The sequence below is a fragment of the Lemur catta genome, chromosome 7 (genome assembly GCF_020740605.2).
Source record: "Lemur catta isolate mLemCat1 chromosome 7, mLemCat1.pri, whole genome shotgun sequence".
Taxonomy (NCBI): domain Eukaryota; kingdom Metazoa; phylum Chordata; class Mammalia; order Primates; family Lemuridae; genus Lemur; species Lemur catta.
Genome location: NC_059134.1, coordinates 83,669,822 through 83,683,082, shown reverse-complemented (window position 1 = coordinate 83,683,082; position 13,261 = coordinate 83,669,822). Strand labels below are relative to the sequence as shown.

The 13,261-nt window shown below is 43.7% G+C and overlaps 1 protein-coding gene across 1 annotated transcript in view; it reads right to left on the bottom strand.

Moving 5' to 3' along the window:
• Positions 1–13,261, bottom strand: part of KIAA1549L (KIAA1549 like) — a 256,074-nt gene that overhangs the window by 82,668 nt on the left and 160,145 nt on the right. The window contains exons 7-9 of the mRNA XM_045557763.1: positions 7,930–8,092; positions 6,309–6,368; positions 154–305 (exon numbers count right to left, since the gene is read on the bottom strand). Of these exons, the coding sequence (XP_045413719.1) occupies positions 154–305; positions 6,309–6,368; positions 7,930–8,092 (375 nt within the window). The remainder of the gene's footprint in view (positions 1–153; positions 306–6,308; positions 6,369–7,929; positions 8,093–13,261) is intronic.

The following is a 13,261-nucleotide window of genomic DNA, read 5'->3' as shown; positions in this document are numbered from 1 at the left end:
ACCTAAGAGCAGTGTTGACTAAATCAATTTTTAAAATTTTAATTTTAAGGTTTGCAGCATGGATGCTCCTCTGTACACATTTATTTATTTCGTCTAAGGAAGGACACTCCCCCGCAGTTATTAGAAAACCCCAGTGGCGTTGCACACACCCACCTGCACAGTGTAGCTTCCCAGGGTGGTGGCCCGTTTAAACCGCCGGCCTTGTTGCTGGGACATCATGAACAGCTGGGCCAGGCGCTGCTCCATGACTCGGGCGAAGCTCTGGTTGTGCAGGCCCACCAGCGAGTTGTCCACGCCCTGCAGCACTGCGGATGCAGATGGCAGAGGTTTTTTGCTAGTTCTTACTCAGCAGTCCTGGCTCAGGGCTGCCCCTATTGTATTTTTCCCTCTCAACAGCTTTGCTGAAGAATCTCAGCTTCACCCTGCAATTCAATCCTTTCCATCTGGGCAAACCACTCTGTTCAGTGTCCTCATATCTCCCTCCTCTGTGGGGTCTTTTTGGCGTCCACCCTAAAACTGCCCAGGGCCCCGCAGGTCCTCTCCTATTCAAGCATAGGACAGCTTATTGGAAAGAGTGGGCTCTCTCGGTTCTGGCACTTGCCTAAGTTCACATGCTTCTCTGTGAAGAGGGAATGAAACAGTGCACATCACAGCAAACATATTCCTAATGAGCTCTAAGGTTTAAATGAGACATGATGGATAAGCAGCTTAGCACAGGGCCTGGTGCCTGGAGGGTGAGTGGAAGTCCCTTCTTTCCCACCCCTCCTCCGCTGTCAGGCTTTGGGTACACCCAGGCATCTGGAGTTCCAGGCCATGGCTAGTGCATGCAGGAGGGTTTTAATGAACACTAGGGCCATCCCAGTACTGCTGTGGTCACTTACTATGGGGACAACTGCCTGTTTTTGTCTACCCCCAAGCCCAGTCCTTGCTGCACGTCCCTTGGGAAGCACATTTCACCCTAAACACACAAACATTGCCTTCAAATACAGTCATGCCTAAAATTTTAAAAATGCTAAAAACAATTCTCATTTTCTTAAAGAAACCAAAATTTACAAGAGCTAGGAATACAATATTAAGATTTTCCATTCAATAGAGTTTGTTCTACCATAGTCCAGCCAAGGATCACCAATACCACCCATCTGCCAGGCTATGCAAACAGCTTGGATGTAAAGAACGTGTGGTAGTTACAGCACCCAGTATGACAGGGTGCCACCAGCAGCCAATACTAACGGTCACGTTCTGTATGGGGCCACAGCAAGCAACTGGCAACAAGATACAGAGAATGATGTTTAAACGGATCAAGGGAGAAATAAAGCCCACAGCTGGGTCTCAGGAATTACTTCTTTGAAGCCATAAATGCCAAATAACCCCCCTGGAAGTTATAAAGCAGCTCTCTTTCTAGGGCCCAGCTCATTCGTCAGCCGAATTCCTGCAAACAAAGATAAACCAAAGAGCTGCAGTGTTCCCAATGCAACAGGTCCCAGAGAGGACTCTCGCAATCCCTTGAGACATAGCTGCCAGACCAGGGGAGGGCTGGCCCCAGATAGAAAAGCCCGTGCACTTGCTGGTTCAAAGATGCCTCCTCCAGCAAAATTATAGCTCAAACTGCTGAAGGATTACTACAAAACCAGCCTCTTCTGACCTCTGGACAACACTGAGAGAGGGGACACAGGGGAGTCGAAGGGCATCATCAAGGATTATTTTATGGGAATCTCAGCGATGATTCTAAGGCAGACATCAAAGAAATAGAACAGTCAAAAGCCTCTAGGTGACAAGCTCTAGAAAGAGCAGTGAAGGTTGTACAACATTGTGGATATACTTAATGCCACTGAACTGTATGCTTAAAAATGATTAAAACAGTGAATTTTATGTTAGGTGTATTTTATCATAAAAAAATTTTGGGAGAAAAAATGCCCCAGCGAAGTACAGGAGGCCGTGGGAAGCTCCCACAGAGTTATAGGGAATCAACAACCAGGCAATTCCCACGTTTCATCACTGCTATCTGCAAAGACGATGAGTCCTTCTCGGGGGGCAGCAGGATGAGTCCGGGTTGGAGGCAGCAGCCGGAGTTTGAATCCGGGCTCCCACTTAATCAGCGTTCTGGGGCAAGTCTCTAAGTTTCTCTGCGTCCCAGTTTCTTACCTGAGAACACTGGGCTCATTATCTACTCCTGATTCTGTCATTGTGAAGCACAGATAATTTGATAAAAAATGCTTCTGGCTGAGTAGTACTCCATGGTGTACACACCCCACATTTTATTAATCCACTTACGTATCGATGGGCACTGGGCTGTTTCCACATCTTTGTGATTGCAAATTGTGCTGCTATAAATATTCGAGATCATCCTTCTAAGTGAAGGATCACAAGAATGGAAAAACAAACACCACATGTACTCGCTGTTAAATTGGAACTAATTGATCCACACTCATGTGCACATATGGTAGTAGAATTCAACAGAATTCAAGCAGGTGGGGGGGGATGGGTAAATTCACTCCTAACGGGTACGATGCACACTACCTGAGTGATGGACACACTTATAACTTGGACTCAAACTATAAAGAAGCAATTCATGGAACAAAAACGTTTGTGCCTCTGTAATACTCTGACATTAAAAACAAAAATTTTATCAGGGAAACAAATGCTTCTGGCATGGTGCAATCAGGCACTTGGTAGAATGCCAGTAAGTGGGAGCTGTTGTTGTTGTTGCCATGTGCCCCCTTCCTCGCTAGACGCATCCTTAAAAGAGGAAGAAATAACACAGACAGCGTGGAAATGTGTCCCGGGATGTAGCTCCTCTCCTTTCCCCTGAGACGTGTGGCGGGCCTCGGGCTCCCGGGCCCCTCTGCCTGCCGGGAAGGCTGCAGAAAGGAGCGTGCACCCGTCTCTCACAGTGACACGGAAGCTGCAGAGCCACAGAAGCCTGGACCTGGGGCAGGTCCCTTCCAGCACATCAGCCAGGGCTCCAGTCCCCCAGCCTCAGCCGCCACTGATTCACATCAGAGGAAGGGGGCAAGCCCCTAGCTGTGTTCGAAGGAGATGACTTTTACATCACTGTTCTTAGTCCTTCTTAGTCCTTCTTTATTTACAATCGCAGTGGGCTCTACAATTCAAGTGATCAGGCCTGGTTCAGCGTTCTGTCCTCAGGCTAAATTGTTTTGTTTGTGGTTGAATCCTACACATTCAGCACTGAAAGAATCTTAACGCCCAGCTCATCCCTCTCCCTCATCCTACAGGTGGGAGCGTCAAGTCCAGAGGGCCTGAGTGGCTTGCCCAGGGACACGTGAGGTTAGCAAATGGCAGAGCTGAGACCAGAAGAAATCCTCCCATCGTTAGGTCTGGGATATTTTAGCTCCCATGGGTGAAATAAACACAGATGAATAAACCTGAGATGGGTCCCTTGGTGGCAGGGTAGCTCCTAGTGAAGAGGGACCGCAGGAGTCACCTTAAGCCAATGATTCCCCATCAAGGAGGGACCCACGCTCTGGGAAAGGAGAAGTGTACAGTGTGCAAAAACCTATTTAATATAAGTTTAGTTGGAAAACAGATGAAAGCATGTCAGACTTTTATGATACAAACCACAGAAGGGGAAGTTGCTCCAGATCGTCTTGGCTGTTAGCAACGAGCAGAAGACAGCTCGTGATGACCGGCTGGAAGTAACGGCTGAGCTAAGCTACCTTCCTCTCTCCGCTCCCCATCCCCTACCCGCTCTGTGCATGACGGGGCAGATTGGCGGTGGCCGTCCAGGGGGTTGGAAAGCGGTTCTGGGCTCATGAGAAAGCAGAACGGTCATCCTGAGACCCGGCTCCAGCCCCTCCCAAGCACGACCACTGACCCAGCAAGCCCCAAACACAGCCATGGAAGCCACTGTCTGTTCTGGTCACCAACAGCAATGACAAATAAGGGTTTCATAAGTGAATGCAGAGAGGGTGAAGTTCCAGGAGAGTCCTGAAAACAGGACCACTTGTGGAGCTTTTCATTAAGGTTATGTCACCAAAATAGAGGCAGGGCAAGACACGAGTAGCTGAGGACAGGGTGACACTGGCATGTTGTCAAGGACAGCCTGTGTTCAAGGGTGGATGTGTTCTCACTGCATGTAAACCTTATAGTTAACAGATAAGGAGAAATATCTGCAAGTTAAAAAGTACCATTCCTTGTGGAGGAAACATGATTTTGTAAACGTTACATAACCTGCTGGCTCCAAAAATGTGTTGCTCCGTTAGCATTGTTTCTCTCTTGGGTGTAAACCCTGGGGTGGGTTGGTTTTTTGCTGGCCTTCTTAGCAGGCAAAATAATCTCTGCATATCTACGGCTCTGCAGGTGGGAGGGAGGGGGAAGAAATGTGACTTTCTGCAATTTAGAAGCCGTCTCGAGCAGGCTTCATTAAGCAGGGGTGTACGCTCCTCAGTGTCTCAGGTGGCAGCCCATCTGCTGCTCATTCGGGACAGCAGTGAGGGAGAGGAAGGGAGGAGGAGGAAGGGAGGAGTGAGACCAGGCCTGCTTAGCCAGGCACAGCTTCCATCCCTCCTTGTTATGGCTGAACTGGGTTCCCTCACATTCCTATGTTGAAGTTCGACCCCCCAGGACCTCAGAATGTGACTGCATTTGAAGACAGGGATTTTAAAGAGGTAATGAAGTGAAAATGAGGTCATTAGGGTGGCCCTAGTCCCATATGACTGGTGTCCTTATAAGAAGAGGAGATTAGGACACAGGCACAGAGTGAAGACCATGTGTAGGCACAGGGAGAAGATGGCCACCTACAAGTCACGGAGAGAGGCCTCAGAAGATGCCAACCCTATGACACCTTGACCTCAGACTTCCAGCCTCCAGCATTGTGAGAAAATAAATTTCTGTTGTTTAAGCCACTGGTCTGTGGCCCTGTGTTATGGCAGCCTGGGCAAACTCATATACTTCTCCTTCTGTTCCTCCCCTTTCTGGCTGAGCTGGTCACTTTTCCTCCTACAAACATCTGTTCTCTCCCTTTGCTTTCAATCCTTGTTTCTCTAACTTCCAGAGCTGCTGTTGGGCTTTTGAAAAACACAAACAAGAACTTTCTTGCTGTTTCATAAAGCCCTGCTGGCAAATGTCAAGGAACAAAAAAGAAAGCACCGCCAGAACCCCCTTCTACTTCCACCCGTCCTTGCTGTCAGTACATGCCAGGATTAGTGCAGGTGCACGGCTCGTGCCAGGGCAGGAGGTAAGTGCAACACCTGGCCCTCCTCTGACTGTAATTTGGGTCTTGCAAGGCAGTGCAGAAAGGTCCACCATCTACACACAGATAACCATTCACATGGACATGCCTTAGATGTCCACAGGGTAATGCTATAACTTCTGATAGGGCCACATTTTGCAAAGAGGCTGCTGAGTGAGGACTTGGAAGGTAGCTGTTCTGAACTGTTTAGCTAATGTTCATCTTCGATGTGATGTCTTTTCTTATCTCAAGCTTACTCCATTCACTTCTGGTCCTGTAGAAGTAACTCCCTGACTTGTAAGAAAGGACCAAAGAAAGTGCCAATTCTATAACTGAATGGCCCGCAATTTTATTATCTTTTATTATTTTTTTAATTTCAGAATATTATGGGGGTACAAACATTTTGGTCACGTATAATGCCTTTGCCTCGCCCAAGCCAGGGCTACAAACATGCCGTTCCCAAATACAGTGCTCACCACATCCATCAGTTGTGAGTTTACCCACCCCCACCCCACCCCCCACCTGACCGGCACCCAGTGAGTATTACTACCATGTGAGCACTTTAGTGTTGATCAGTTAGTACCAATTTGATGGCGAGTACAATGTGGTGCATGTTTTTCCATTCTTGTGATACCTCACTTCGAAGGATGGGCTCAAGCTCTATACAGGATAATATAAGAGGTACTAGTTCACCATTGTTTTTTGTAGTTCAATAGTATTCTGTGGTATACATATACCACATTTTATTAATCCACTCATGTATTGATGGGCACTTGGGTTGTTTCCACATCTTTGCAATTGTGAATTGTGCAGCCATAAACATTCAAGTGCAGATGTCTTTATCATAGAATGTCTTTTTTCCTTGGGGTAGATGCCTAGTAGTGGGATTGCTGGATCAAATGGTATTTCTATTTTTAGCTCTTTAAGGTATCTCAAAATTACTTTCCACAGGGGTTGTACTAATTTGCAGTCCCACCAGCAGTGTAAGAGTGTTCCTATCTCTCCACATCCACACCAGCATTTGTTGTTTGGGGACTTTTTGATCAATGAATGGCCTGCAATTTTAAAAACAAACCAACCCGACAGCATAAAGAGCACAAATAACAAAATAAGAGATTACCTGTGATGACCCAATAGTCTCTGGTTGTTTCTGATATATCAAGGTTGGGATATTCCAGTGCTAAAACAAACAAGAAACACTCCAAATTACTTTTATAGGTTTTACTTGTAAATATTGTTAAGGGAAACAAACATAAGTGACAAAATAGTAAGCGGCTAAATCCTGCTTTATCATCCTTTGTGAATTCCAGGACATAAATCCCAAAACTATCTTGTTGTTCAGAAAACTAAAAGACTCCGTAAAAAGCTAACTTTCCAGTGAAGAGTTTTCTAGGGTTTGTGGGTTTCTGCTCTTTCAGGATTTCCATCAAAACCTTCTTAAATGGAAAGGCTTCATTATCAAGACCCACAGCCAGAATCTTTCTTAGTTGTAGCTTTCTTTTAAAAAAATTATCCAACTTTCCACTAACATCTTTTAGGAATGATTCTATCTTGGATGGATTTTTTTCTAATGTCAAGGACTTAAGTTTAGTAGCCAAATGCTTATAACAAAAGGCCCCACATTTCTTTACAAGTATGGTGACTACTGGATTTCATACATGGAAAGGGCTCAGTACAGTGTCTGGCATATAGTTAGTGCTCAATAAACCTTACTTGTTATCAGAATATCAAAATGATGAAAGAAAATAAATCCCTCACATGCTGCCCTGTGACATAATGCCATCTGTTATGACATCATCTTTTCCATAAAATCCAGGGTTATCTTTCTTTATTACATGGAAGTTGATAAAAGCTTGCCATTAAACAAACATTCAAAAAAATTCTGAGTAGCTACTATGTGCTAAGTACATTCACATACATTATCTTGTTTATTTACAGTATTAAAAATAACCACTGAAGGAAATTATGAGACAATTTTGCTAATATGTGTTTTAAAAAAAACTTGCTCAGTGACTTTGGGAAATGTAGGAACGATTAAATTTAAAAGTACATACCTTACTTCTTTTGGCTACCAAGTAAGTCTTTGGATACAAAATGTAGGCTGCATTGTCTTCGAAGTCTGTGCCTACTGCATGGTAATGAGGATTATGTAATGGAAGCATTAGAAGACAACGAGGCCACAAGACTATGGGGACCTCATCAAGTGAAGTGACAACGTGGATTGCAAATGTGTTGCATTATGGTATTGAGAGGCAGGGCAGGAGCTGAAGGTCAGGAATGTTTGCAGATGGCACAGATGGGAGGAAACCACCATGACCCAGATTCCTCTGAGGACAGAGGCCCCAGCAGGCAGTACTGTAAGCCCAGAAGGCAGACTGCTTGGGTTCAAACCCCAGGTTCTGTGCCTCTCTAGATATGTGACAGTGGGTATCCTGGGAAATCCCTTGGAGTTTCAGTTTTCTCTTCCACAAAATGGGGCTCATTTTGCACCTACCTTTTCAGGCACTTGTGAGGACTAAATGAGATAAGAGACATGCAAAGGCTGAATGAAGGCACCTAGCAAGTGCTTTCTTTCAATGTGCAGTAAGCTTTTCATCGATTCAACCCCAATCCATCTCATATCTCAGTTGTTGTTTTATAACAGAAGAGGTAGTATGTGGCCCAGCACCGTAGATGTTCACTAAATAGATAAAGTCCCCAGGGAAAACCACAGGGGCCCGGTACGCGGTGGGCATACTCACGTTCAGCAATGGTGAGCGGCGGGTAGGTGAGGTAGAACCCCACCAGCTCAGCCGAGAGCTGGCTGAGGAGGCTGCTGGCAACGGTGCCATTGAGGAACGTGCTCTGGTTGCCCACGACGTACACCAAGGTGACCGCCTGGGAGGCATTGGATGTGCTCACAATCTGAATCGACACAGGAGGAAAGGGGAGGGAAACATGCCAGATAAGAGAGGGTCTGTTTCGTGGAGGCCATGGGAGAAGGTTAAGCTGAAGTTGAGGGTAGGAATGAAAGGAAGGTGGGGACACAGCAAGAAAGAGACAAGAATAACGACAGTCGTCATTTTCTGATGGCTCGCTATGTGCCAGGCATTGTGCTACGGGCGCGTCATCTCATTAATCCTTACCGCAACCCTAGAAGGTGTATCTAGTTAAGACCCCCTTTCACAGATGAGAAAACTGAGGCCCAGAATGATCAAGGGACTTTCCCAAGGCCACACCGCTAATAAGTGACAGTCAGGATTTGAACCCAGGTAGTTTGACTTCAGGTTCTTAACGACCGGTGCATGTAACTTTTCCTGGAGCTAAATTGTGTCAGGTTACTTTCATGGTTCTGAAAATATAGAATAGAGCATAGAAATGTCAAATTTAAGAAGAGCTCAACTGCTCCAACAGAGACAGCCTAAGTCAAACTTTCAGGGAATTTTAAAGTTGAAAAGACCAGGAATGTACAAGCTGATCACCAACCTACTCACGGGTACAGTAACTGAACCTTATTATAAAAGGAATTCAGAAATATCAAATATGTTCTTTAGAGAGCAATTACATTTCCTTGTGGTCTATTAATTCAATACAGAACATGTAAAAAAATCCTATGAGACGGCATGGTTTTCTTCTCACATTTTGTCTAAGTCAGTTTTTTGAGTTGCCGGAAAACGAGGTTTTTCTGGGTCAATGTATGGACAAAAATATCCCACAGACGAGATTTGAAAAACACAGGCAGTAGGAAGTCATTCAACGTGGTGAGACACTTTTTGTCAGGCTCTGTGTGGGGTGTCTTCCCTTCCCCCTCCAAAGCTGCTGGCCACTACCCTCTCTGCTCTGTCCTGCACCCTCCCCTGACCAGGCAGATGCTTGTAGACCACTTCAATGGGCTGCTCTGCCCTCTGGCTCCAGCTAACGGGTCTCTGGAGGATATGGGGGAGAGAAGAGAGGGCGGTCAGAGTATGAGGCCCGGGACTCTCTCTTTGCAGGGACAAGCTGGCTCTGGTCAGGCAGCTACACCTGCTCCACCCCCTCGCCCCATCAGGCCCCTACTGTTAGAGCCTTGGGTACTGCCCAGTCCCTGCAGGCACCCTAGCACCGCCCACACTTCTATAATACGTGCCTTTCATTGAGCTTTCCTGAAATTACTTTCATTTGAGAGTGCCCCCTCTTTCCTGACAACATGCTGACTGATTCCTGGGCTTTCACAGACCTTCGCATGCTCAGACACAAAGGCCCCTGCCGCTCTCCTTTTATTTATTTGTTTTTTTTATTTTATTTTTTTTTTGACACAGAGTCTCGCTTTGTTGCCCAGGCTAGAGTGCCGTGGCGTCAGCCTAGCTCACAGCAACCTCAAACTCCTGGGCTCAAGCAATCCTCCTGCCTCAGCCTCCCAAGTAGCTGGGATAACAGGCATGCGCCACCATGCCCGGCTAATCTTTTTTTCTATATATTTTTAGTTGTCCAGCTAATTTCTTTCTATTTTTAGTGGAGATGGGGTCTCGCTCTTGCTCAGGCTGGTCTTGAACTCCTGAGCTCAAATGATCCACCCGCCTCGGCCTCCCAGAGTGCTAGGATTACAGGCGTGAGCCACCGCGCCCGGCCTCCTTTTATTTTTTAAATTACTTTTTGCAGATTTTAAAACATTGAAACATAATATTTGTATGTATTTATGGGGAACATGTGATATTGTGTGAAACGCATAGAATGTGCAATGATCAAATCAGGGTATTTTTGGGGTATCCATCACCAAAGAAGACTGTCAAGAAGAGATTCTTTACTTTATTTCCCACTTTTTTCCCATAATTGGAAGTTCCTTTTTAATTCTCAGATCCACAGCCTGTATTCCCAAGATGAATGATAAACTGAGTCAACATTTCTGCTCAACTCTGACTCTCCACTCTGGAAGCATTTCTGGACTGTGGTTTAGCTGCAGGGATTCATGCCTCTTTGTCAAGTTACCAAAAAGAGAGGCACTTCTTTCTGAACAATTCAAGAGACCTCACCACCTAAAAAAATAACTAAAAAAATAACTTTTCAATTTTTATCTCAATTGTAAACATTCTATTTTTTACCTTTCAACAAAACTGGATCCCAAGGAAGCCTGTAAAGTCTGCAATATGGGTACCTCTGTATATACTACACTCAACCAGGTCAATAATCATTTTTTGTGGCAAAATATATAAAATATAAAATTTACCATTTTAACCATTTTAAGTGTACAGTTCAGTGGCATTAAGTATATTCACATTTTGCACAATCATCACCACCATCCATTGCCAGAACTTTATCATCCAAAACTGAAAGTCTGTGCCTATTACATGACTCCTAATTTCTCCCTCCTCACAGCCCCTAGCAATCACCATTCTACTTTCTAGATACCTCTTATCAGTGAAATCACTTATTAATTCAACAACTCTAGATACGTCTTACAAGAAAAATCATACAGTATTTATCTTTTTGTGACTTAGTTCACTTAACAAAATGTCTTCAAGGTTCATCCATGTTATAGCATGCAATGGAATTTCCTTCCTTTTTGAAGGCTGAATAATATTCCATTGTGTGTCTGTATAAATATATATATACCATATACACACACATACACACACATAAATACACTACATTTGTTTATCCATTCATCTACTGATGGATACTTGGGTTGCTTCCACCTTTTGGCTACTGTGAATAATGCTGCTATGAACATGGGTGTACAAATAGCTGTTCAAGTCCCTACTTTCAGTTCTTTTTGGTGCATACCCAGAAATGAAATTGCTAGACCATACGGTAATTCTATGTTTAATTTTTTGAGAAACCACCATACTCTTTTACAAATGGCTGTACCAGTTGACAGTCCCACTAGCAATGCACAAGGCTTCCAATTTCTCTACATCCTCACCAACACTTACTATTTTCTGTTTTTTGAGAATAGCCATCCTAAAAAATGTGAAATGGTATCTCATGGTTTTGATTTACATTTCTTTAATGATTAGTGTTATAGAGCATCTTGTTATGTGCTTATTGGCCATCTGCATATCTTTTCAAGAGAAATGTCTACTCAAGTCCTTTCTCCATTTCATAATGGGTTTCTTTTAAATTATTAAATTGCAGGAGTTCTTTATATGCTGTGGATATTAACTGCTTACTAGATATATGATTTCCAAATATTTTTCATCTATTCTGTGGGTTGCCTTTTCACTCTGTTAATAGTGTTCTTTGATGCATAAAAGTTTCTAATTCTGATAAAGTCTAATTTATCTATTTTTTCTTCTGTTGCCTATACTTTTAGTGTCATATCCAACAAATCATTGCCAAATCCCCTAGTGTCATGAAATTTTTTCCCTCTGTTTTCTTTGAAGAGTCCTATAGTTTTACCTCTTACATTGGGTCTTTGATCCATTTTGACTTAATTTTGGTATATGATGTTAGGTAAGAGTCCAGATTCATTTGCATGTGGATGTCCAGTTTTCCCAATTTATTGAAAAGACTGTCCTTTTTCCACTGAATAGCTTTGGCATCCCTGTCAAAAATTATTTGGCCATATACAATGGGGTTTATTTCCAGGCTCTGTAATCTATTTCATTGGTCTATGTGTCTGTCTTTATGCCAACACCATATTGTTTTGATTACTGTAGCTTTGCAGTAAGATTTGAAATCAGGATGTATAAGACCTCCAACTTTGTTCTTCTTTCTCAAAATTGCTTTGGCTGTTGAAGGTCCCTTGAGATTTCATACGAGTTTTAGGATGTATTTTTCTATTTCCACAAAAAAAGATCACTTGGATTTTGATAGGGATTACATTAAATCTGTAGATTCCTTTGGGTAGTATTGGCACCTTAACAACATTAAGTCTCCTAATCCATGAACACAGGATGTTTTTCCATTTATTTGTGTCCTCTTTAATATCCTAACTTTTTATAGCTAAGAAAAGTGTGATCATTCTTGGTGGCTGCTTAACACTAGCTCCAAAAACAAGGGGTCACCGGCCTGAGACCAAGGTCACAGCACTGGTCCCTGAAAGTCATGCTCTGTCCCCCAAGAGAAGCAGCCACTACTGGTGACACTTTCCCATCACCCCTTTATCTTGACTCCTGTAGCTTCTGACCACAACTGTGACTTCCCACTCTCTCATGCCATGATTCAGTTGGCTAATTAGATCTACAGTGGATGGAGAGAAAGCTGTTGTTTTGCCTACTCAACATCCATTCTCCCTTTAATGACAGCACCACAATTTCCCTGGGGAACCACTTCTCCTTTCCTCTCTATCCATGTGCCTTGTATGGGGCCACCCCTCCCAAGTTTCAGGAGTGGTCATCAGAGCCAGGCCTTCTTGATTGGGACATTTCACCTCTTTGGCCACAGTTAGTGATCTAGAAAGGGGCAGAGTGAGTCCAGTGAGAGATAATCTCCAAATCTTTACCGGAATGACACTTTGGTTCCACAGACAGTGAGCAACATGGATGAGCCATCCCATGGGAGCTAAGGATGGTGCCAGCCGAGAGCAAAGCAAGCCAAGAGATGGAGAGAACTTTATGAAGGAAGCATGCAAACACCTGGAGTCAACTGTGCCTGAAGTAAATAAGCTGTGAAGTTTCCAGTTCCATGAGCCAATCACTTCCTCTTTTTGCCTTGTAAATTTATATTCTGTCACTTGCAACCAAAAAATGTCCTAATTGAGTCAATTGTAATCTGGCCCCCAACACTAAAGCTACAGAAGTTAAAAAAAAAAAAAAAAAAAGGTGCTTTTTCAATGACTCTCTGAATGAGTGAGTGAATGAAATATTTACATGGTCTTACTGCACAAAGGATTCAAGGTACTTTATAAATCATATGTTATAAAATAAAATGAAAAAGTTATTAAATTACTAAACCCGGTCTTGGAAAAACAGATGAAAGACAATCCAACAAGGAATGGTTAGCATGTAGTTATCTATGCATGATACAGGAGCCCAGAAGGTTACTAAATCCACGCAACAAATGTGGCTCTGGGCTTCCTGCCCACCCAGGCAAAAAGCGAAATGGGTGGAGTTAATAAAATGATTTATCCAATTATCCATTCATTTCAAAAGCTCTTTAAATGTTTAAGACTACCTA